The following is a 25,725-nucleotide window of genomic DNA, read 5'->3' as shown; positions in this document are numbered from 1 at the left end:
GAACAGTAATGCGGAGCAAGGACTCACAATACCAGTTAAATCAGGCAATATAAAATATCTAGGTATTTATTTTTCCCTAAAATATCAGAACTGGTGCAGCTAAACTACACCCCATTACTGAAAAACATACAGGACGATCTAACACGCTGGACCAACCTGCCTCTGTCCCTTATGGGCAAGGTAGCCACGGTAAAAATGAAAATCTTACCCAAAGTTAATTATCTCTTCTCAATGATTCCCACACAACCGCCATTAAAATGGTTCAAAACATTAGACTCATCCATATCAAGTTTTCTATGGAACAATAAACCTGCAAGAATTAGTCTAAAAACTTTAAAATCTGCAAAAAGCTGTGGAGGATTAGAATTACCTAACTTCCACAATTACTTTCTTGCAAATAGATTACAATACATCTTAAAATGGTTAAAAAATAATCCAGAAACCAACTCATGGTTAGACTTGGAACAGGCGTTATGTGGAAAGATCAACCTGTCAGATCTTCCATTTATTAGCCAAATAGTTAAAAAACAGGATTGTTTCAAAAGTATTAATATAAATGCCACTTTAACAGCCTGGTGGGAATTTCTCAAAATATCAAAATCATCAATTCAACCGTGCAAAATGACACCCATCTGGAACAACCCAGACATCCTCATAAACAAAAAAATTATCCACTTCCCAGCTTGGCAAGCAGGGTGCATAAAACAACTAGAGCACATAATTATTGATAGAAGCTTCATAACTCCCCAGGAACTTCAAGACAAACATGGAATAAATAACTTCTTGGAATATCAGCAACTTAAATCAATTATTACTAAAAAGTTTAAATACAGAGACAACGATTTAAAGCTACCAGATGTAGTTACCACTCTGATCAATTTCTCAATGAATAAAACTCTCTCCAAAATATACAAACTTTTATGTAATTTAGATAACAATATTTCACTTCCGACAACAAAATGGGATGCAGATTTGAGCATCAGCACAGATGAAAGCTTCTGGTCAGAACTCTGTCTAAACACCTTTAAAATGACAAAAAGTCCAAATCTGCAGCTAATCCATTTCAAAACTCTTCACAGAATTTACTACACTGGACAGAGGATGTTCAAGATGGATCTCAGTAACTCAGACATTTGTCAGCACTGTGACAGTAATCTACCCGATAATTACATGCATGCACTATGGTTCTGCACGCCTATCCAGGCTCTCTGGCAGCAGGTATGTGCCGATCTATCAGTCTGGCTTAAGGTTTCAATCACAGCTTCACCGTCACTTTGTGTGCTTGGTGACATGAGTGCCATCGAGGTTGAAAGAGGATTAGACTCTATCATTTTCATAACTCTTTGCATTGCTAAAAAAACTATTTTAATAAATTGGAAAAGCAAAAAAAATATAAATATAAGTCAACACAGAAATCTGCTGCTTGATCATATCAGCTTGGAAAAAATGTCAGCCCAAAGTTCAAGTAACTTTGAAAGAATTAGGTCTCTCTGGTCTCCCATAGCTAACTCCATGACTTAGGGGGTGGGGGGGGCCTGGTCGTCGCTGCTCCTTGCCCTTCTGCCGTGGGCCGGGGTGGGGGTCGGGGCCTCCGGTGCCTGGCGGGGGGTGGTGGGGGCTCCGTTGGTCGGGGGGTCGGGTCCGGCGCCTGGGTTGGGCGGGCTGGGGCGCTGCGTGGTCCTCTGGGCTTGGGTGTGGGGGTGCGTGGTGGGGGGGTGGGGTGGTGGTCTGGTTTGGCTTGGGGGGGTGGTCCCTTTGCCTGTGCTGGGGGGGGTTGGCGGGGGGCGCTGCTTGGGGGGGAGCCCAGCGGCGCTGGATGGGCTTCCCACCTACGCCCGGGGCTGGGATCGGCCCTTCCCTGGCTCTGGGGCGGGACGGGACAACCCTCTTGGGGCCCCCGGTCGCTCTGGGTGTCATCCGCTTCGGCTGCGGGGTCTGGGGTGGGGTGGGGTGGGGGGTCTTGTCGGCCCTGTCCAGTGGGGGGGCATTGTGGGGGAGGGGGGGGGGCACTATTGGTACGGGGCAGGGGGGTTGATGGGTCGGGGTCTCCGCTGAGGCCATCGGCGGTTTCCCTGGCCGGTTGGCTGCCTCGGTCCCGTCGAGGCCTGACCAGAGCTCTTCTAGGGCCGGCGTTTGGGGGTGGGGGCCTGGGCTTGCTCCGGGGGGGGCCGGCGCTTTCTGGCTCCTCTCTCTCTGTGTGGGGGGGGTGGTGCTGGGCCTGGGGTGTCGGCGCCTCCGGGGGTGGGGCCCCTGGGCTGGGTGGGCCTGGCCCCCTTGCTGGGGGGGGGGGGGGGCGGGGGACAGCTGTTTGACCACCGGGGGACAGTCTATCAGCTGTCCCCAACTTACCCCCTTCCTCATATAACTTCATAATAGGGTGAGGGGGTGGGGGGCTTAGCCTGCGATGAGCCTTGGGGGGGGGGGTTTACTAGGCAGTGGCCCCCCTCCTATGGTTGCCGTATGGAGTGGGCCCCCCTCTTTCGGTTTTATTTGCACCTTAGACATGTAGGGCCCTTGGTAGGGGGGGGGTGCTTGGACATCACTGCCAGCAAGCAGCGGATGTCCTCCTAGCACGCTACCCGTCAATTTTAACCGCACCTTAGACATTTAGGGTCCCTTGGTGGGGAGGGTGAGGGGACGTCACTGTGAGTAATCAGGAGATGTCCCCTTAGTGCCCTACTCGCCAATTTTAACTGCACCCCCCTTAGTACACACACCCCTCCCCCCTCAATATATACATCCCAACATAAACACACACATATGCACACACACACCTTCTCAAACACACATACACGCACACACTTTTTGCAAGGAAGGTGGGACCTAGGACCATCTGTCCCCTGCCTCTTCCCTGGTGGGGGGTACGGGCCCCTTTGCAACGGCGGCCGTGTCCCCAGGGTGCCGGCTTCCTGGGCCCGGCGGTGCTCTCTCCGCACGGTGGGGGGGTTCACATTACATCTGAGCCGGGGGTGTTTGTGTCCCTGGGGGGTGGGTTCTGGTCCTTGCTCCTGAGTGCTGGGCCCCGCCAAATTTCCAACTGTGGCCGAGCCTGGTCGGGCCATATTTACAACACCCCTTGTGGGCCCTCTTTTTTCCCCGGGGTTCCCCCCTCCTGGGCGGGGGCGGCGGGCCCCTGCCTCGCTCCTCCCTGGACCAGCCGTCGGCCGGGCGGATGGCTGCCTGGAGTGCGGAGCGGGTCTCCCTTGGGGGGTCCTGGCTCGTACCTGGGGTTGGGGCGGGGGGATGCTCGGAACTCCTGGGTGGTGGTGGGGTGCTCGTCTGGGGCTGTGGGCATCCTTCTCCGGTGGGGCCCTGCGTTGGGCTCTTCCGGCGCGGCGGGGGGGCTGCTCTCCTGGTTGGGCTGGGGCGGCGCTCTCTTTCCCTCCGTGCCTCCCTGCTCTCTGGCTCTGGGGGCCTCGCGGCGGTCCTGCTGGCCCTGGCCTGGGTGGGGGGCTTGGTCGCCTGGGCGGCGGTTGTTCCCTGCCGGTTCCCGTGTGGCGTTGGGGGGATTCCGGCTGCCGCTGCTGCTGCGGTGGGGGTCTTGGGGTGGGGATGGCTGGGCACTCTCCCTCCTTCTTTTCACGTTCCACCATCCATTTTAGAAGAACATAAACACTCACCTGAGCACTGGTGTTAGCTCACCTTTGCACTAACAGTTTGCATGATTGATTGACTGAAATATTTCACACTAGTTGGTTTTAAGGCATAAGTATGCGTGTGAACACTATCTGTTTTGTGTACATGTCGACAGATGGACATTTTTTCAGCTAGCAGGTGTGTTTATAACACTTGAGTGTGTGCGTGGACAGGCTCCGCCCTTTTTGTACTACATTAGAACCTTACTATAATGATTAACAACCAGTTAACTTGTTGCTTTATGGTGCTTCATGGTCTTATCCCCCTTCCCCTCCTATTATCACCACCTACCCCCCCTCTCTCTAACGTCCCTCTCTCTTCTTCCCCTCTTTCCTTTTCCGTCCGGTCCAACACCAAAGATTTTCAGACATGATTGAAATTAATAAAGTTTGGCCTCAATTACAAAAGGGGTTTATTCAGACATACATTTGGTTTGTCTGAAGATGAATAACCCCTCTTGTTAAAGTAAAATATGTCCAACACAAGAGGCCCTCAGCTCTCATCTGTCTGCCCAGCTGTTGGACAGGACAAGTTAAAAAAAAATAAATAAATAAATAAAACAAGTTTCCGTTCGTCTCTGAAGAGGTGCAGAGGAAAAGGGTCTGTGGTTACAGCAAAGGTGAATGCATGGAGGTGGATTTCTGCAGCTGTTTGTAACCATCACATGATTTTAGACAAGCTAAAAGGAGAATTCTCACATTTAAATATTTTTCTCTGCAGGTTTTTTGATTCTGATTTCTTGAATGTAAATATTTTACATTTTTATCTGAATTGAGCTGACAAACCCACCCTTATCGCGAACAAAGAGAACCTCTTTATGCCTGATATTTGTGCTGAGACAGAAATGTAGCTAAATCAGGTTTTAGAGTTTAATTTGAAGCTGCTTGATTGCAGTTTGTTCCCTGTTTGTTTACAGTCTGAATAGTGGGTTTAAAACAAAACACAACAAAACTGCCGGGGTTTTCCATTAGGACAATACCCCCTCTATTTTGTAGGTTGAAACTTGTGGGTCTTGTAAGTAGTGGATGTGCTAAACACTCCCACCCGTGGATGGTGATTTTGGCGCCACTGTGGACAGTAGAGGAATGAGGTTCAGGTTCAAAACCTGTTAGCATCTTGATTTGTTCACAGGCATAGCTGCAACACAAGATTACACAGTCTACTCTTGGCTGTGAGTCTCTTACTACCACACAGCTGACCCCTAGGACTAGTTTCAGTAACGAATGGGGGCTCGTCTGGGATTTCCTCTAGCTGGAGCAATTGCCAGATGAAGAGTGCAAGTCCAGCACCAAAAGTGTCCGGAACTTAAGGGAATCCATGTGCGTTGCCCAGAGAGTCTCTGCCACCTTTGAAATGTCACGGCCACTAAAGCACCTTGGCCGGCAGTGATTGGCAAGATTCAGAGACAACTTTAGTATTTGAACACCAGTCAGCAGCAATTCATCTTCCGATCCATGAATGACGGCGGCACCACAGCCTCCAGTGAGGAATTACGTGAGACTGACCTGAATGTCGACTGTGTGAGAAGTGACAAGCTACAGTCACTGGAGGATGAAGGCAGGTCACACCCACACAATTCAATCTACAAAACCGCGGATCCTCCTCTGAGTGAGGCTTGTTCATCATTCAGTGCAGGAAACAGGTATTGAGTCATTGTGAAATTGTAAGTCTGTTTCCACACAGAAAGTTTAAACTCCATGGTGGACAGATTTCAGACACCAGTTCTGATGTTTCTTTTGGTAATCTGTGGAAACAAAGTGCTGTTTTTATTCCCAAAGAACATGCGTTGTTTTCTAGGACATAGTTTCAGCAGAAGAAGTAGTTTATCAAATTATTCTTGTCTGAGTTGTGGGTAGGACCATTGGCAACCCTGCTAATAATTAACTTTATTGAGAAAGGGACAATGCATATCAATGAACATTAAAAACAAATGAAAATATGCCCACTATGCGCACTGTTATAACTGTTTTTCAATGGAATACTGTGAAATTTTAATGCATCCATCCATGTCAGGAAATGAACATAATGAAAAACACTGGATACGGACATATAAGGAATGTGGGTGTGGTTAGCAAAAAAACACTGTTGCTAAGGACAACAAAAAAGTTGACCTTTTCCCATTCGTCTCAAACTGACGTCGATCTGTTAGTCGTCCCAAGCCGACCAATACAAAAAAATTGTTGATATGGAGATAAAATCAAGTCCATATCAGAAATTGTTAAGATTTCTTTAAAAAGTCTAGTGGGAATTGGGTCTAACATTCAAGCTGAGGATTTGGAGAACGTAATAATTGATGTTATTTCCGCTTGATCCACAGCAGTGAAGCAGTCTAATGTTACAGAGGTTTCTATGGATGCCTCCATTTCTGTCGCTTCAGCCTGTTCTGGGCTGATAGTAGAATAACTTGATTCAACTTATATCTAATATTTGAGATTTTACTATCGAAAAATGTAAGAAAATCATCAGAGCTGAGAGAAACAGGAACAAGTGGTTCTATTGAGCTCTGACTGCGAGTTAATTTAGCAATAGTGCTAAAAAGGAATCTTGGATTATTTCCATTCTCCGATATTTCTTAGTTCTTAGAAAATGAAGTAGGCCACAGACTGAGGGGATATAGGAACTTCAAGACCAAACTGATAAGAACCACTAGGAAAAGTCTCTGTGTGTCGGAGTGTGGCACTAAACTTTGGAACGGTTTAAGTAATGAGCTCAAAAAATGTTCAAATATCCAAATATTCATTAAACAGGTGTTTGAATAATTCCAAATCCATGTGTGAACTTGAATGTGGTGAAATAATCAAAGCTCTTTTAATTACAACCAATGAGTGTTACATTCTAATGTGCAATCATGATTTCAAAGAACTTTCTCGGGTCGCGTGTGGGCGGAGCTACGAGCTAACGTTCTGGTCTGATCGCTGCATGTCTGTGTGTATCGATGCATGGTGGACACGTAGAATGTGGAGAGATCAAGAGTTCTACTTGGTAATCATGTTTCCATGTTTGAATTCATAAAATCATCCCAGGGAAAGTCTCTTCTTCAACTATCACAGTGAAAGCTGCGTCTGAATCTGACGCCCGTGTGTTTCCATCTCTCTGACAGTTTGAAGCCAAAGCCCCTCCCCTGCCTCTCTACCTGCTTTTCCTCTCTACCTGTTCACCTGTTCACATCCTCTGCAGCTCAGAGTTGTTTTCCCCCGCGCTCGTCCAGTGTGTCCAACACAGAGAGCGCTAAATACGGTCATCATAGCAGCAGGTTGACACGGTAGTAGTCGGGGCGCTTTGGCGCAAGCCCAGCACAAGGATGGAAGAGGTTATACATAGGTTATAGCGGGTTAAGAAAATGAATGGAAGAAGGCCGGTCCGCTGAAGAAGTTTTCAATACTGTACTCCCCCCCCCCCCCCCCCCCCCCCCCCCGTTGGGCGGGTTTTTGCGGGGTCTGGCGGTTTTCAGATGACTTTTGGGATGGAAAACTGTGACTCCATCTGGCAACACTGCTGGCCTCCAGTCCACTGTCATCTCCACTGTCTTCAGAGCATTGAGCTCCAGGTTGTTAGCGCTGCACTATGACACCAGACTGGCTATCTCACTCCTGTAGGCCGACTCATCTCCATCAGAGATGAGGCCGATGAGTGTGGTGTCGTCAGCAAACTTCAGGAGTTTGACAGACTGGTGTCCTGGGGGGTATCTGGTGGTCCGGGTATCTGAGACAAGCTTCTCCAGCCTCACATACTGCTGCCTGTCCGTGAGGAAGTCTGTGATCCACCTGCAGGTGGAGTCAGGCACATTCAGCTGGGAGAGTTTGTCATGGAGCAGGGATGGAACTATTGTGTTGAAGGCAGAGCTGAAGTCTACAAACAGGATCCTGGCGTAGGATCCTGGAGAGTCCAGATGCTGGAGGATGAAGTTGAGGGCCATGTTTACAGCATCGTCTACCGATCTGTTGGCTTTGTAGGCAAACTGCAGGGGGTCCAGGAGGGGGTCTGTAATGTCTTTGAGGTAGGGGAGGACGAGGCGCTCAAAGGACTTCATAACTACAGAGGTCAGGGCAACGGGTCTGTAGTCATTCAGTCCTGTGATTCTGGTCTTTTTGGGGACAGGGATGATGACTGAGGATTTGAAGCAGGCTGGCACATGACAGGACTCCAGTGAAGTGTTGAAAATGTCTGTGAACACTGGAGACAGCTGGTTGGCACAGTGCTTCAGGGTGGAGGGGGAGACAGAGTCCGGGACCACGGCTTTGCGGGGGTTCAGCCGTTTAAAGAGTTAGTTCACATTAAATTATTATTTATTATTGATTCATTATTATTGACTTATTTATATATTGTTATCATTTATTATTGCAATAAACTTACTATTGACTTATTGTTGGGCTTTTCTGAATAATTTAAATTACATGTCAAAGAGGTCTAAAACTTCTACATGTTTAAAAATTATTTTTAAAAGTTCTTTGAAATGATTTTTTTATTTGTAAGAAGTCCTGCAACTCTGCATTTTTCATTAAATGTTTCTCTTATTTAACAGCAACAAATGATGTTTATCTATAAATTATACACATATATATTATACACTGCGCCACCGTCAGCCAGGCTTCCCAAGTGGGCGTGTCTCCTCCAGCCATATAACTCATTGGTTGGCTCCTCCTCAGGCTGCTTCCTGCTAGCAGGCTGGGGTCTTCCTGCTGCTTGTCAAAGCGAGCAAAGAAGAGGTTGAGTGTGTCTGGGAGATGTTTGTCCTGACTGACCTGTGTGGTGGTTCTGTTGGAGTCAGTCAGAGTCCTGATTCCTCTACTGTTCCTAAAGAGTCCCTCTATCCGTTGTCTGTAGTTTTCTCTCTCTGAAAGGGTTAACAGATCAGGACTCCTCTTACTCATCTGCAGCTCCTCCTCTGTCATGATGGGCGTCACCAACAGGAAGAGAAGAAAGAAGCTGATTGGCTGAACTCACAGTGAAACCATCTGGTTGGAGGATCAGAGTCAAACCGGTTTCTGAGGAAGTGAAACTCTCACAGTCTGTGTATCTGAGAGGAGAAATGGCGCAGAAAGGAGTGGATCTGGATGAAGAAAGCTTCAGCTGTTCCATCTGTCTGGATCTGCTGAAGGATCCGGTGACTATTCCCTGTGGACACAGCTACTGCATGAAGTGTCTCCAAGGATTGTGGGATGCAGAGGAGAAAGTCCACAGCTGTCCTCAGTGCAGGAAGACCTTCACACCGAGGCCTGTTCTGGGGAAAAATGTCATGTTAGCAGCTTTAGTGGAGCAGCTGAAGAAGACCGGACTCCAAGCTGCTCCTGCTGGTCTCTGCTATGCTGGACCTGAAGATGTGGTCTGTGACGTCTGCACTGGAAGAAAACTGAAAGCCATCAAGTCCTGCTTGAGCTGTCTGGCCTCTTACTGTGAGGAACACCTTCAGCCTCATTTGAAAGCAGCTGCATTGAAGAAACACAAGCTGGTGGAACCCTCCAAGAACCTGCAGGAGAACATCTGCTCCCGTCATGATGAGGTGATGAAGATGTTCTGTCGCACTGATCAGAAGAGCATCTGTTATCTCTGCTCTGTGGATGAACATAGAGGCCACGACACAGTCTCAGCTGCAGCAGAAAGGACTGAGAAGCAGAGAGAGCTGGAGGAGAGTCAGCAACAAATCCAGCAGAGAATCCAGGACAGAGAGAAAGAGGTGAAGCTGCTTCAACAGGAGGTGGAGGCCATCAATCACTCTGCTGATCAAAGCGTGGAGGACAGTGTGAAGATCTTCACTGAGATGATCTGTCTCCTCCAGAAAAGAAGCCGTGATGTGGAGCAGCAGATCAGATCCCAGCAGCAAACTGAAGTGAGGCGAGTCAAAGGTCTTCAGGAGGAGCTGGAGCAGGACATGGCTGAGCTGAAGAGGAGAGACGCTGAGCTGAAGCAGCTCTGGCTCCCAGAGGATCACAGCCACTTTCTGCTCAACTACCCCTCACTGCCACCACTCAGTGAGTCCACCCCCTCAGCCAGCATCCATGTCCGTCCTCTGACATACTTTGAGGATGTGACAGCAGCTGTGTCAGAGCTCAGAGACAAACTGCAGGACATTCTGAGAGAGGAATGGACAAACATCTCACTGACAGTCTCTCATGTGGACGTTTTACTGTCAGAACCAGAACCAAAGAGCAGAACTGACTTCCTCAGATATTCATGTCAAATCACACTGGATCCAAACACAGCATTCAGAAATCTGTTACTGTCAGAGGAGAACAGAAAGGTGACAGGGATGGAAAAACCTCAGTCTGATTCTGATCATCCAGACAGATTTACTGATTATGATCAGGTTCTGAGTAGAGAGACTCTGACTGGACGTTGTTACTGGGAGGTGGAGAGGAGAGGAAAATATGTTTGTGTAGCAGTTGCATACAAGAACATCAGCAGATCTGGAAGAGAAAATAGATTTGGTTTAAATGATAAATCTTGGGCATTAGTTTGTTATCCAGACTGTTTCTCATTTCTCCACAACAGCATAGAAACCTCCATCTCAGCTCCTGTTTCCTCCAGAGTAGGAGTGTACCTGGATCACAGAGCAGGTGTTCTGTCCTTCTACAGCGTCTCTGAAAGCAGGACTCTCCTCCACAGAGTCCAGACCACTTTCACTCAGCCGCTCCATGCTGGACTGGGGTTGTATTATTATGGAGCCAAAGCAGAGTTGTGTAAAGTGAAATAGTTCCTGAAAGAAGTGAAATGTTTGTTTTCAGTGATTTCTCTGCTTTGGATCATTTAGAACTAAACGTTTGAACTGTTCAGATTCTGTGGAGAAATGTTTGTAGTCAGAAATAGAGAGAAATGAAAATCTCTAGAATGTGGATTGGAGACATTTTGGAACATGAATGTCAAACTTTTGGGAGTCAAATCTGTTTTCTTTTGGTTTCTTTGAATTCAAATTTCACACACATGTTTTTGTGTTGTTGTCATGGGAACTGAAGGAAGCTGCAACACAAATGGAATCAGTGAGGTCACAATCCCAGACTTTCTCTGGTTTGTTCTCCACAGAAACGACAAGAGAAGAAGCTGAAGGAGAAGATTGTGTTTGTGGAAAGAAGAACATTTACAACTTTGTTTATTTCTGCTTCATTTGACAACTTTGGATTGAAGATTTGTGTTTTCATGTCTGTTCTTCAGAGAAAAGTTGTTTCTGATCATGTGACAATAAAAACCTCCTGATTCTTTTGTCTTCATTCCAGAGTTTGAGTGAAATGTGATGAAGAAAAGTGGGAATAATATGAGGGAAGAACTGAGGCAGTTTTCCTGGAACTCCAGAAATGACAGAGTTCATGTTTAGAGCAGAAACATCTGTCAGTCAGTCTGAGTCCTTTTAGCTTCATTTCAGTCAGACAACTCTTGCAGTAAGAAATATTTATTTGACATTTTTCCACATTCTTTAAGTTGGCATTCACATATTTTCGTTTGGCATAAGGCTCCGTTCAATTCCATAAAACTTCCATAAAATTCCATAAAATTTCCATAAAACTTTCGGGTAACAAAACCCCCCTTTACGGAGCCCACAGGTGGAAGCCGGGGAGGAGGGTGGGGCGAAGAATGAGCGCTGAAGGTAAGAAAGAATGAACAACTGCGCACCTGCCTTAAATAGGACGCTGAGCAGGTGAGTTAATTAACTGAACCGCCCTAGGGTATTTACCTGAAAACACTGCTTCGAGTATCTGCCCGAAATACGATAAATCGTCATTATTGGTAGGATTATTATCAGCTCATGAGTTTCTAAATATGTTGGCCAGAGCTTTATTCCTGGTTGAACAGACCCAGAAGAAAGGTTAGGATTAGGCTAATCCGTGCCAACAACAACATTTAGCTTCTGTCTATGAAGACTCTCATTCATCCAGGTTGATTCCATCATAGTAGTAGGTTTAGGGGCTGTCATCTCAACATTTAGCTTAGGATGCTCTGAAAATTCATGCGGGCAATGCCACAATGTGCATCTTGGCACGACGCTGAAGTTGGCTTCTGATTGGTGAGGACACTAAAGGAACATTCCACTGCATTTTTCACACTAAGACCACATAGAACCGGGTCCTGTTCAGAAACCACAGGACCTGGACTGCTCAAACCTGGATTAAATTAGGATTTAGATAGTAAAGATTACACTAAACACAGTTTCTGATTTGTGAAACCTTTATTTCAGAAAAAAAAATCTTTACACCTGGTCTGAGGTGGTGTCAGTGCCTGAAATGTGATAAAATCATCTTATTTCACATTTTAACAAATCAAATAAAGGTTTTTGTGTAGCGTCCTCTCTGGGCCGCTAGACGGGGGGATTGGGGGCGTATTGGGCGCCTTATCTGCTGCTGATTACCTGGATCAGGTGTGTTTAGCCAATAAGGATCTTCAATGGCAGCTTGGTTGGAAAACATGTGGGACACCGGCCCTCCAGGCCTGGATTTGGGGACCCCTGTCCTAGAGTGTGGTAACTCCAACAGTCCTCCAACAGGAGGCTGGGTAACTGGGTTGGATCAGGATGTTGTCAAAGTTATTTCTGAAAACACAAGACAGTATTAAAAAGAAAACAGAAACCAAGAGCCGAGTACGATTTCTGGTGAGGAGAGCTGGGAACAGACAACCCTTCAGCACCTCTGCTCCAAACAGCTCTGAGGGTGTCTGCCCCCTCCTCACACCTTTATTCAGAATGGGGTCACCCTGGTTACATGGGGAGTGAAATACCTACAGGTCCCAAGGATAGTAGTTGTCAATATATTCTGATCATCCTGATGCAGCAAATGTTCTCTGATGAACAATGTCAACAAGTCAAAAATGACATTTTCTATCAGTACAGCTTTAAGTCTACTGTGGTGAACCGTCATCCTTTTTCCTACTTCCTGCTGCTGTTAAGCTGAATAGAAACAGGACTTCATTGTTTCAGGATCCAATAAAAGTTCTATCAAGTTTAAGTACAAATCTAGATTTTTAGCACTTCCTTCCTGAAATCTGATGGGATTTTCTCTCTTTTTTTCTCATTTTAGTGACAGAAATATCTCTTCATAGTTCCAGAGTCTGTCTTAAATTCATTCTAAAGAACTTCTGACTGTTGTTGCTAAAACACAATAGTTGTTGATAACCATGAAGAACTCTGGACTTTGTCTCTTTCATGATCTTTGACTGACGGTAAAACCAATAAATGTTACTGAGTTGCAGTAAATCTTCTGGGAAATCCCAGACTGTCCTGGACTCTGATCCTGAAATCCCTCCTCCTGATGACAAAACCTTTGAAAGTCTTGAAGGGAAACAAGTTGTGAGGAAACCTTCAGTGCAGAAAGAACTGCAGCTTCTTCAACTGGAACTCTGCAGCAAAATGAGCAGGAAGGATCTGGATGAAGAAAGCTTCTGCTGTTCCATCTGTCTGGATCTGCTGAAGGAGAAGACTTTTGATGTCTTCTTGTCAAAGATTCAATGATTTTTATTATGGCCTGCAGCAGTCACAGACTGCAAGCACCATATTGATTGATTGATATTATTGTATGTTTCTGAGAGAGTTGATGATACTGATCGCAATGCTAGCACTTTTAGCCAAATTAGCATAGCTAGCATAGTTAGCATAATTAGCATTTTAGGCAATGTGTTTTTTGAGAGTTGATGATGCTGATCGCGAAGCTAGTACTTTCAGCCACATTACTACAATTGGCATAGTTAGCATAATTATCAAATGCAGCTTTCACTAGCATTGATCAAAGGTGGGCGGTGAGGGCGGCGAATGTGCGTAGAGTTGGGCGTGGAAGGCAGGTTGCGTCTGCGGGCCATACAACGTCGCTTGCGGCTTTAATTTCTGTGTTCTTTGACCTGTCTGTTGCTCCCAGACCACCTCCTGGTCCTGCAGTTGTCCAAAGGAGACACATAAATGGCAACACTAGAGCACAGTTTGCAGAAATGATCAACCTTGAAAACGCCTCTGGTGCTAATGGTGATGAATTAGTGAACACTGTTACTTCTAGCATTTTGAATGTTCTGGATGCCTTTGCTCCTATGAAGATGACAATCAGATAAAGTAGACAGAAAGCTCCCTGGATAAACAATGATTTGGTCAGCGGACAGAAAAGGCACAGAGCTGAGCAAAAACTCCAGGTTCATCATGAAATCTATAAGGGAGAGTTGTACACCTACAACCAAACCGTATGCAGAACATGGGCAGATACTTTTCTGAAATCACTGGAAGCTGCAGCCAGATCAGTGAGTGTAAATGAACATGTGCCACTTTATCTGTCAACGATGCTCTGATGTGTTAAAAATATGTGAATTACAATTTATTATTTTTTAGCACTTGTAAAAGCAGAAGCAACCAAAGAACTGGACATTAAGTCAACTATGAATAAAATTACAAAAAAATAAAAACAATAAAAGTTTAGGGGTTCAGCTGTTGAGTTTGGTTCTGATGCTGCTTTGGTTTGTTCTGATTTTCCCCGTCTGTCTCTCCAGGTTCAGGCTGTCTTCCTTTAGTTAAAGAAATGTCCGTCAGCTTAGCGTCAGCTCATCTGCTCTGTTTCGGCCCTCCTTTGTCATGTTTCAATTTATTTATGAAATGTTTTAAGTTTCTGTCATCAACCCAGGTCTCTGGTTTTTGGGGTCCCTGATAAAAATAAAATAAAATTAAACAGGCAGGCCCACTAGATCTGCTGGAGTTAAAATCCTTAGGAAAGAGATAAAAGTTGCTGCAGTCCAGTCTGGAAAAGATGAAAGAATGGTTCACTTGTTCCAGAGCAATAAGATTAACTTTGCTGATTAGCCTCAAGTGATAAAACTAGGAATACTGCACTGACCTGTTTGTCAAATGTAAAAAGCCTGTCAAGGTTTACCCCAAGATTCCTCATAACAGGAGCATTTGAGGGGTTCAGGGGGCCAACAGCACTGCAGCAACATGTCAGCAGGTCAGTTTTTCCAATAAAACAAAGCAAAAGTAAGTTTTGTTTTCATTCAGACATAGGAGGTTCAGATCCATCCAAGATTTTATGTGATCTACCTCTGTAGATTGTCATCCAGCTCCACCAGATTATAAGGGACGGTGGAGCTCTGTTGACACTCTCTCCCTCTAGCTTACAGCCCCTCACAAACCCAACCTAACATTACTGGTGCAACAAAAATGGCAACCAAAATTGGGGCCATCCAGCCGGCATGAATTAGGTTTTTTCTTCTGTCCTCCATTATCAGAAAAATGCAACAGCATGTTAAAAACACAATTTTCATTGGAGAAGGTCTTTAACCCAAGTTCTCCTGTTTTGACTGAATGAGGCTCCACAAAGCTGTAGTTTCTTTTTCTCTCTAAAGCACATGCGTCAAACTCAAGGCCCGGGGGCCAAATGTGGCCCGCCATGTCATTTTATGTTGCCCCAGAGAGCAAGAGAGTTTTGAATTTCTTAAAATAAAAAAAATGAAAATTAGTGTGTATTTATTCCTATCTAGGGGGAATTGGACTTGAAAGGTCGGATTGGGCTACTATACATTAGGGCTTAAACACTGTCCATATAACCTAACCTGACAGAATCAAATTTAAAAGAATTTATGCTAGAGTAACAAGCAAATACATGTTTTCTATAAAACGTTATAGTAAATAAATAATGAGTTATTTAACATTAAGGAGTAGTTAGGTTTATTTTTCATTACATTTAGTTACATGTGTAAGTTATATCTGGCCCTTTGAGGACAGCCACTATGCTGATGTGGCCCACAGGGCAGACTTAAGAAAGCATTACACAGTTCAGGAAAAAAGTTGTTATTACTGTTGTTTCTTTTACAATAACTTATTTAGTATTTTTAGTGTCCTTGCTCACATATGACACCATCATTTTGTATTGTTTTATCAATAGAAATCGAGAGGTATAGGAAAATCGGAGTGGTAAGGCGCACGAGCGCCCTCTGCTGGCAATGGTTTGCAACTACAAGACTGACATTTCAAACCTGTGAGAAAACATGACACGGCAAAGGAAATAACAAAGGACAAACGCTATTGTTCTTATGAATGTTTCATTTACAATAGCCTATTTAGTATTGTTAGTGTTCTTGCTCACATATGACACCATCATTTCTATTGTTTTATCAGGTCTAATACTTCAGAAATGCTCCATCTGGATGAAACCATTTAAAGATCTTGCAGGTGTGTTTGTACAGCAGCTAGACCTGATTCTGGATGTTTCCTCGTTCACATCTCAGGTGGAAACTGAGCAGCAGGAGTTGGAGGCTCTGTGGCGCTCGGCTCAGGCTGTGGCGCTCGGCTGTGGCGGCACTGAGCCCCCATCTGGGTGAAGAAGCAGCTCGGGCCAGGGTGGAGGCCAGCCTGAGAGCAGAGAAACTCGCACAGGACAGCCTGTCCCAAGTGCGGCTGAAGCACTTCAAGCTGACGTTAAGGATCTGCAGGCTGGAGGCGGAGCTCAGGGAGGAGGAGGAGGAGGAGTTCAACAGGGAGGTCCTGGAGGTCAAAAACCAGCAGCTGGAGGCTGAGCGGCGGCAGAAGGAACTCACTGAAAGAAAAGCTGCAGAGATAAAACAGCTGATAAATGAGAACATCAGGGTCTCCCAGGTTGGTACTGATTCAGGTTGACATGGTCTTCTTCCCACTTGTGGATCAACAGATTCTGTGCTGCTGTTTGAGGTCCTGCCAGAGGTGAAGGAGAAACTCTGCCAGATTCAGGTGGAGGTCAAGAACAAGCTTTCAGCTGGCAGAGGTGGAGGCCGTGGTGATGGACAAGAAGGACCTCCTGACCCGGACCAGACAGGCAGGCGATCACCGGAAAATCGTCTATCATCGCAGCTTCCACCAGACCAACTTCATCACCAACCCAAGCAATCCAGAACTCTCCACCGCAACTGGGATTTGATAAAACCTTTTTCAACTCACTAGTGGGTCCAGCCCCCATTCAACAAAACAACTGTGTTGTTTTCTAGAACATAGTTTCTGCAGAGCAGCAGGAGTTGATTAGAGTTGTAGGTTGGACTGTTGGCGTGGAGGAATCCCATCCCCTCTTCCTCTCCCCATTGCTAAGAGCTCCTCTTTATAATTGCTCTTTCAGTATCTCACAACCCCTCACACCCCCAACCTAACATAAGTGGTGCAACTAAAATCAAGATCCATTTCAGAGCTATCCAGCCATCCAGTTCTGATCCAGATTCCAGCTAAGATGAGGAAAACTAAGACGTTCATGGATCTATTTGTCTCATAGTTCATGAATCAGAATGGAGCGGAGCTGGGAGCTTGTGGCCCCTCCCCCAGCGTATTTCCTATGTCACAAACAGGATTAGGAAATACTCAAAATGCAATTTTAACCTTAATTTTTTATATGTGTCCTGCATCATCAGAGAAATGCTACATAAAAAGGGTTAAAAACACCCAAAACACTTCAAAGCTGAGATAACAAAAGGCCCCAGCTGTTCCTGGTGAAGTCTGCTTCCTCTGAGACTCCTGACACGAACCAGTTGAGCTGGATCAGAATGAAAATGGGTCTGAATCTACAGCTTGCATTGACAGTTCTCTCCTGATGGGGGCGCTGTGACCCACAGCTGCCCTGTCATGCTCAGTAGCTGCAGCTGGACACTGCCTGGTTTAACAGTTTGGTGTTTTAAAAATGTCATTTCATGGCTGTGATTAATGTCTGTATTTGTTAGAGTCAAACGTTTACTGTGATAAACTCATTAACTAGATAACGATGGACTTCTGAAATTACAGAATCGCTAAACCTCAGATGACCTTCCGTGACCTTAGGATTAATTTGAGAGCAGTTTGTCTCTTTAACTCCTTTTGGACTTAAAGACATTTAGAGGAGCCAGTTTTAGTGGACAAGAACTGAAGGATTCACAGTTACTGTAAATAAATAAATAAACGATTTATTTGAGATCTGTTTCTGCAGACACACATTTAAAGCTGAAGGTCAGAAAAAACAGATGCATCACTGCTTTGCATGTTTAGGAGAACTGCAACGATGTTCTGAGTCAGGAACGTCTGTGTTTGTGACTGAGCTTCACAACCAGGAAGTGGTTCTGAAATCCACTAACACTGGAATTTCTGCATGAAGCTGCTATTTACTATTTAGCTTCGGCTGTTTATATTTTACAACAGCATTGCTCTTAAGTCTGCAGACTTGGTTCACTACAATTTTAAGTCTTCATACAAGTTTTAAACGGCGCTACATGGTTCTTAACCCAAATGATATGTAGGGGCAATACAGCGTCAAATAAATGACAAAAATATTAACTCAGTAAAATGAAGTGTCTTCAGTAAGGAAAGCTTCTCAGCGGAACGCTGAGGGACTTTAAGTTCAACTTTTAAATGCAACATTTCCTTTTATTATAACTTTCTTTAAAAACATTTTGTTTTGTTTTAGTAAAGAATTAAGGAAGAAGGAATGGGGGAAGAACTACTTGTTCTGATAAAGCAAAGTTTAAAAATATAAAGACTTTCAGTTGTAAATCATCGAAAACAAACAATCTCATTTTTGGATTTCAAACTTTTTAAAAGAGTAATAATCTGTAAGTGAACATCTACATAAATATTTAAACTTACTCTACTTTGATATTTGTCTTAATTTCATTCAAATATTTAAGATTTTGCAAAACAATATGTAAAATTGGACTAATAATGTGCACTCTGGGTATTAGAGAGAAACACAGTGGAGGTGTTGAATATTTAACAACAAAAGCCTAAAACCTTTAAGTCATTTCCTGTCATTCTTGTGGTGCTACAGTTTGTGGGCAGTTTTTCATCTCAGCAGTTTTTCCTCCACAGAACTTCAGCCTCATCCATTGATAGATTCTATTTTTTAACTGTTTAGAACATATTTATTCATTTATTGAAGTTTGGGTGAACTGATTTTGTAGTAATTTGAATTGAATGTGTTTATTTTGAATCAGAACAGACTGAACGTCATTAGCTGATCATTTTGCCCAAAGAGTTTTACTTCTGAATGTTTGAACACAGAGAGTTGAGAAAAACACAAACCTTCATGCTTTTTTTTCATAGAAAACACACTTTTTACCTCAATTCATAAAGGATTTTACAAGAAAAATGTTAGAATTGTTAATGTAAAGTAGAAAATGACAAAGACATAAAAAAATGCTTTTATTATATACAAAATAAAAAGAACATGAACAGACAGAAAGAAATAGTTGTACAGTTGACTATAATAAAAGAATCCAGATAAAAAAGTGGATGAAAGGATGAAAAGTGATGATCCGACTGCCGTGTGACTTTAGAAAGCCTTTTCATCCAGAAACTGCGTGACCTCTTTGACCCAGTCGTCATTTGGATTCACACAGACCTTTAAACCCCGTTTGGTCCTTAAACTAAAACCAAAAGGTTCACGTTTAAGTTCTTTGCAGATTAAAGCAGACAAACTGAGCGATGATCATTCAGGAAGCTGTGCTGAAAGCCTCAGGATGTAAAGAAAGTTACTTACATGACCGCAGACCAGGCGCAGCGATTATCAGTCAGATTGTAGGATTTGATTCGTTGTTTTTGGATCTTTTTTGGGTAGAATTTGAAGCAGCAGTTTTCGGGTCCAACTGCATCTGAAAGAAACAAGCAGTGACTAAATGATCCTCACTTTTTCCAAATGTGAAGCGTTTTTGCTCCAAAGTGAACTGACTGTTGCAGGAGACGGTGCAGAAGAGCGCCGCTCCCAGCATGCAGAGCAGGAGGATACAAGCAGTCTTCATGTTGGAGGCGATGAAGGAGAAGGAGATCCACACAGCTGATCTTTGAACTGAGTCCGATGTTCTCTTGAGGAAGAAGAGTCAGGTTGTGATCAAAGTGGCGTTGTGTCAGAGGTGTTACAGAGGGAGGGTGGCTGTGGTGAAAGGGGGCCGATTGAGCCGATAGCTGAACTTTCCACTCACTTCTATTGAGAGGTGCAGAGGAAATGCAGCTGTGGTTAGAGCAGAGGTCAGACTCACGTAGAGACAAAAGCTGACGTTTCTGCAGCCTCCAGTGAAGATCACATTACACCAAGGCTTTCTTTCTTAGAAAATTGAATAAATATTTGATGCTAATGTTCATTTAATTGCATAAAAGCATGAACTCATATTTGTAGTGAAGGGTTGTCCTCTGATGGAGCGTTTGTCAGAGTTTTCACAGAAACTGCAGCGGCTTCAACACACATCTGCTTACGAGGAGAAACTGAGGATTCATGATCAGTGTTTGTTTTTCACCTCAGTTGAGTGACCTGACAAAAAGAGCAAATTTCAAGGATTCGTGAATTCAAGGATTTAAAATTTCATGGACTTAGTCTTTAAAGGATGTATAGATTCAAAACCTCATGCATTTAAGGAATAAGAACTTTTGGATTCAAGAGCTGAGGGGTTCATGGATTCTAGAATTCACCAATTGGTGGATTTAATGATTTACAAATTCAGAAATTTATGTATTCAATAATTTTAACATTCATATATTCAAAGGTTCATGGATTGTGGATTCGGAATTCAATGATTTATGGATTCAATGATTAATGAATTTAGGAATTCATTGATTCAATGATTTAAATAATCATGAATTCCAGGATAGATAGATAGACAGATAGATATAAACTTTATTAATCTCCCAAAGGAGAAATTCAGGTGTCCGGTAGCAAAACACACAACCACAGACAACAAACAACAGTAAAAAGACAGTTCATATCAGGCAGGTTCATTAAACAGCCTGATAGCTGTAGGGACAAATGAGTTCTTAAAGCGCTCTGTCCTGCAGCGCAGTGAAAGGAGTCTATTAGTCCGTGTGCTCCTCTGACCTGACATCGTGTTGTGCAAAGGATGTATGAATTCAAGAATTTGTGCATGGAAGAAGTCATAGATTAACCCTTGTGCTATCCCTAGGCACTTTGACATTGGGAGTTGGGTCATCTAGACCAGTGTTTTTCAACCAGTGTGCCGCGGCACACTAGTGTGCCGTGGAAGATGGTCAAGTGTGCCGTGGGAAATTACCCTCATTAATCATTCACTGATCTAAAAACATTTCCCATCTCCAGGAAATCAGCTCTGTGTTCATCCAAACAGGCCCTGATTAAACACTGAGTAGTTAGGAATATAAAAGATCTTAAACTTACTTTTTCTTGTGTTTATTTAATTCTATTAAAGACATTTTGATAAGAATGACGATACCGCGATTAAGCTGCAGCTATAACTGTGTAAGGAAAAGTCCCGCCCCTTTAACTGTCTCCGCCAATCATTCTTGAAAGTTTAATCACATGTCATCAGTCTGACCAATCAGAAGTGGTTAAAGTCTTCACTTCCTTGTTCTTAATTCTGCTGATAAAGTCGCTCAGTTCTAACAAAAATACCAGCTAAAGCTCGTCTTTAGCTGATGGTTCTTTCCAACTTTATCCACCTTTGTCATGGTAGGGAGAACACGTCAATGCAAGGGTGGGGTCAACTAAGATAGCACAAGGGTTATTTAATTCAAGGATTAATGGATTCAATTATTCATGATTTCAAGAATTCACAGATTTAAGAATTCATGGATTCATAAATTCATTGATTTGAGGATTCATGGGTTGGATGATTTCCAAATTCAATAATTATTTGAATCACTGGTTTAACTATATCATTGATCCATAAATTTGAGGATTCAATAATTCATTCATTCAAAGATTCATATATTAAACGATTCATGGATTCAAGGATTAATGAATTCAAGGATATTTGGATTTAAGGAGAAATGGATTTATTAATTCATTCATTAATGGATTCAATAATTTTACTTTTCATAAATTTATGAATTCAAAAATTAATTGATTTAAAAAATGATGAATTTAAGGATTCATGGATTAATGATTTCAAGATTTGTGGATTCATGAATTAAAGGATTCATTGATTACTGGTTTCATGATTAGTAAACACAATAATTCATGGATTCAATTATTCCTGAAGAGTCATGGATTCAATGATTAATTGATTCAAGGATAAAGGTATTTAATGATTTAATTATTCATAAATTCAAGGACTCTTGGATTAAAGGATTCATAAATTCAAGGCTTCATGGATTCACAAATTCCTGGAATCATGAATTAAAAAATTGATGAAATTTAATGAGTTGTAGAGTTATTGATTCGAGGATTCATGGATTCAATCAATCACAAATGCAAGAATTCATGGATTCAATGATTTGATGATTCATAAAGTCAAGGATTAATGGATTTGAGGATTAATGAATTCAAAAATTGATGAATTAATAAATTCAAGAGTCATGGATTCATGGATTCAAGGATTCGTGGATTGAAAGTTTATTGATTCAATGATTCAGAGATTCTATAATGTGATCATTCATTAATTTAAGGATTCATGGATTTAAGGAGTCGTGGAGTCATTGATTCATCGGTTTCATGGATCTAATGATTCAAAAATTCGGAAATCCATGGGTTCAGTGATTCATTGTTTCGAGGATTCATGGAATAAATAATTCACAAATTCAAGAATTCATGGATTCAAGGATTTGACTATTCATAAATTCAATGTTTCATAGATTTGAGGATTCATGATTTTAAGAATTGATGAATCCATAAATTAAAAAATTCATGGATTTAATGAGTCATGGATTCAATGATTTGATGATCCATAAAATGAAGAATTTATGTATTTATTAATTAATTTATTCCATTTTTCATGAATTTAATAATTCATGGATTTAATGATTAATTGATTCAGGTATTCATGGATTCAGTGATTAAAAATTCAAGTATTCACGTATTTAAGGAGTCATGAATTCATTGATTCATGAATTGGTAGATCTAATGATTCACAACATTTCACAAACTAAAGAATTCATTGACTCAATGATTCTAAGATTCATGTATTTATGAATTCAAAGATTTAAAGATTCAGGAATTCAAGGATTCATAGATTTAATAATTCATGGATTTAATGATTCATTGATTCAAGGTTTCATGATTTCAATGATTCATGAATTTATAAATTCATCAATTTAAGGAGTCAGGGATTTAATGATTTATTGATATGAGAATTCAAGGATTCACAAATTAATGAATTCATGGATTTAAGGATTCTTGAATTGAGTCATGATTTCAAGTATTCATGGATTCAATGTGTCATTGATTTAGCAATTCATTGATTTAATGATTCATTGATTCAAGGATTTGTGAATTTAATTATTTATAAATTCAAGGATTCATGAATTCAAGAATTCCCTGTTTCATTAATTTAACGTATTTAAGGAGTCATGAATTCAGTGACTCATTGATTCAAGGATTCATGGATTCATGAATTTAATGATTCATGAATTCATGGATTCAACAATTCAATTACTTATAAATTCAAGAACTCCTAGAGTCATGGATCATGGATTTTTGAATTCAAGGATTTATGGACCTATTGATTCATAGATTTAAGGATTCATGACATCACAAGTTCAAGATTCCGGGGATTCAATAATTTAATGATTTCACCCTTGCCTGATGCGACCAGCTGAAGTCACTCACCTCATCAGCCTGCAGCTTCTTGAGGAGATCCAGGACCAGTATCCGACGCCAGTTCGTTATACTCCTATGGTGCTTAGTTTGGTCTACTCATGTTTTGTCCATGCCTGTTTTCCCCCACGCTAACTCCTTACTCTCCATGAACACCATGTTCGCCTCGTTCTGGAAAGACTGTTAGAGAACCAATTATTTGTCAAAGCGGAGAAATGTGAATATCATGTCTCTACCATTCCCTTTCTGGGTTATATCATCAAAGCCGGTAGCATCCGACCGGACCCGTCCATGATCAAAGCTGTTACCGGCTGGGAAGTACCGGAGACACGCAAAAAATTACAACAACTCCTGGGTTTTGCAAATTTTTATAGGCGCTTCATCTGCAATTACAGCAGCATTGCTGCACCCCTCACTCAACTCACTTCTGTCAACAAACCTTATGTTTGGACGCTGCTGAAAGCGCATTTAAGAAGCTCAAAGAACTGTGTGTCTCCGCCCCTATACTCAGACAGCCTGAAGTTAAAAAACAATCTATTTTTGAGGTAGATGCCTCAGATTCCGGAGTTGGGGCCGTACTCTCCCAACGTGAAGATACTTCAGGTAAACTCAAGCCATGCGCATTCTACTCCCGCAAACTGAGTCCCGCCGAACAAAATTAAGATGTCGAGAACAGAGAACTTTTGCCGTTAGAAGAACGGCAACATTGGCTGGAGGGGGCAGAACTACCATTCATCGTTTGGACAGATCACAAAAATCTGGCCTATTTATGATCCGCTAAAAGACTGAACTCCCGTCAGGCCCGCTGGTGTCTGTTTTTCGATAGGTTTAACTTTACCATCACCTATCGCCCCGGGAGCCGTAACATCAAGCCAGATGCACTCTCCAGGAAATACAACTCCACTGAATCTACCACAGAGTCGACCATCATCCCTACATCCTGTTTTGTGGGCAGCCTGACCTGGTACATTGAAACTAAGGGCCAACAGGCCCAAGGTGAGGCACCTGACCATGTACAATGTCCTCCTGGAACTCTGTTTGTGCCTGACTCTCTTAGGTATGTCGTAATCACCTGGGGTTATACTTCCTGGATAGCCTGCCATGGAGGGGTCCATCGGACTATAAGTCTCCTCAAGAGACGTTTTTTGGCCCTCCATGGAGAAGGACATTCGCAAATATATTGCTGCTTGTACCACCTGCGCTCGCTCTAAGGCTTCCAACTCACCTCCTGCTGGACATCTGCTTCCTCTTCCCACTCCCAGCCGTCCTTGGTCACATATTGCTGTGGATTTTGTGACCGGACTACCACCTTCCCAAGGCAACACGGTAATTTTTACCATCATTGACAGCTTCTCTAAAGCAGTCCAATTTATTCCCCTACCACAGCTTCCCACACCCACGGAAACCGCTAACGTCCTGATCAACCAAGTTTTTCGCCACCATGGCATCCTCAAAGACATTGTGTCCGACCGCGGACCTCAATTTGTTTCCCAGGTGTGGAAATCATTCTGCTCCGCCCTCGGAGCCACAGTCAGTCTCTCGTCCGGCTATCACCCCCAAACCAATGGACAAGCGGAGAGGGCCAACCAGGATTTGGAGGCTGCACTCAGATGCCTGGCGGCTCAAAACGGCGCTGACTCATCCAAATACCTTGTATGGGTGGAGTATGCTCATAATACTCACCCCCCTCCTCTGCCATGGCAATGTCTCCCTTCGAAGTCTCCTTAGGGTACTCACCACCTCTGTTTCCGTCACAGAAACTCGATCTGGCAGTGCCCTCTGTTCAACTCCATCTTCAATGGTGCCAAGAGGTTTGGCACCAGGCTGGGCCAGCTCTCCTCTGCACCAAGGAGAGCAACTGCCGGATCGCCAACCATCACAGGGTGGTGGGGCCCAATTACCAACCCGGACAGCAGGTATGGCTTTCGTCGCGGAACATTCCCCTCCAGGCTACCTCCCGTAAGTTGGCACCTCGCTACATTGGACCGTACGTCATGGACCGCATTATCAACCCCTCATGTGTCCGCCTCCGACTACCAGCAGCTCTCAGGATCGGATTCCAGCATTTGGGTCTGCCAAGTCTCGCGTGATCATGACAATTGTAAAATGGATAAATGGATAAGAAAAGGGCCTCTATTTATGATCAGCAACAAAGAGGTGTCCCACAACCCACTCACCCAATCCATGCTATCAGCACATTATCTTCACTTTAAGATTAGGATTTAGAGGAAGACCCTAAAAACGAAAGCTCTGGTTTTAATGTGACTTCTAAAAACTTAAGTTCTTTAGGAAAAATGTCTGAATTTATAATGTTTTGGTTCAAAGCTTTCAGAGCTCATAGGTTAAAGAAGAGACCTACTAAATGAGATGTGCGCCAACAGTTCCAGAAGCAGAAGATCAGAAAAGTTCCAGGACCCGATGGAGTTTTTCCCTCCTGCCTGAAAGTCTGTGCTGACCAGCTAGCTCCCATCTTCACCAGGATCTTCAACAGCTCCCTGGAGATGTGCGTGGTCTCTGCTTGTCTCAAACTCTCCACCATCATCCCTGTCCCAAAGAAATACCCAGTCACAGGATTAATGATGACAGACCAGTCGCCCTGACCTCGGTGGTTATGAAATCTTTTGAACGACTGGAGCTGGACCACCTGAAGGTCATCACTGAC

At 43.3% G+C, this 25,725-nt stretch overlaps 2 protein-coding genes and 1 long non-coding RNA gene across 5 annotated transcripts in view; 2 read left to right on the top strand and 1 right to left on the bottom strand.

Annotated features, from left to right (window-relative positions):
- Positions 1-10,838, top strand: part of LOC110014400 (tripartite motif-containing protein 16-like) — a 30,118-nt gene extending 19,280 nt beyond the window's left edge. The window contains exons 3-4 of one of the 3 annotated variants that reach the window (XM_078936687.1): positions 1,080-1,218; positions 8,514-10,838. In XM_078936687.1, coding sequence (XP_078792813.1) covers positions 8,666-10,327 — 1,662 coding nt within the window. In that variant the 5' untranslated portion in view covers positions 1,080-1,218; positions 8,514-8,665 and the 3' untranslated portion in view covers positions 10,328-10,838. Of the gene's footprint in view, positions 1-1,079; positions 1,219-8,477 lie in introns of all 3 variants that reach the window. The other 2 variants (XM_023965877.2, XM_078936688.1) reach the window with 2 other exon arrangements.
- Positions 10,839-12,860: 2,022 nt separating this feature from the next.
- Positions 12,861-17,489, top strand: LOC111949232 (uncharacterized). Its single transcript, XR_002875251.2, has 3 exons — positions 12,861-13,836; positions 15,811-16,177; positions 16,250-17,489. It is a non-coding gene; the product is annotated as an uncharacterized LOC111949232 (long non-coding RNA).
- Positions 17,490-18,696: 1,207 nt separating this feature from the next.
- ccl36.1 (chemokine (C-C motif) ligand 36, duplicate 1) lies at positions 18,697-19,440 on the bottom strand. Its single transcript, XM_023965879.2, has 3 exons — positions 19,236-19,440; positions 19,047-19,158; positions 18,697-18,933 (listed from the first exon to the last, which is right to left on the bottom strand). The coding sequence occupies exons 1-3, from the start codon at positions 19,303-19,305 to the stop codon at positions 18,840-18,842; spliced, it is 276 nt and encodes a 91-aa protein (XP_023821647.1). The 5' UTR covers positions 19,306-19,440; the 3' UTR covers positions 18,697-18,839.
- Between the last annotated feature and the right edge of the window lie 6,285 nt (positions 19,441-25,725).

Source organism: Oryzias latipes, chromosome 18 (genome assembly GCF_053564925.1).
Source record: "Oryzias latipes strain Hd-rR chromosome 18, Olatipes_Hd-rR_3.1".
Classification (NCBI taxonomy): domain Eukaryota; kingdom Metazoa; phylum Chordata; class Actinopteri; order Beloniformes; family Adrianichthyidae; genus Oryzias; species Oryzias latipes.
Note: the sequence above shows the minus strand (reverse complement) of the source record. Positions and strands in the feature narration are given on the sequence as shown.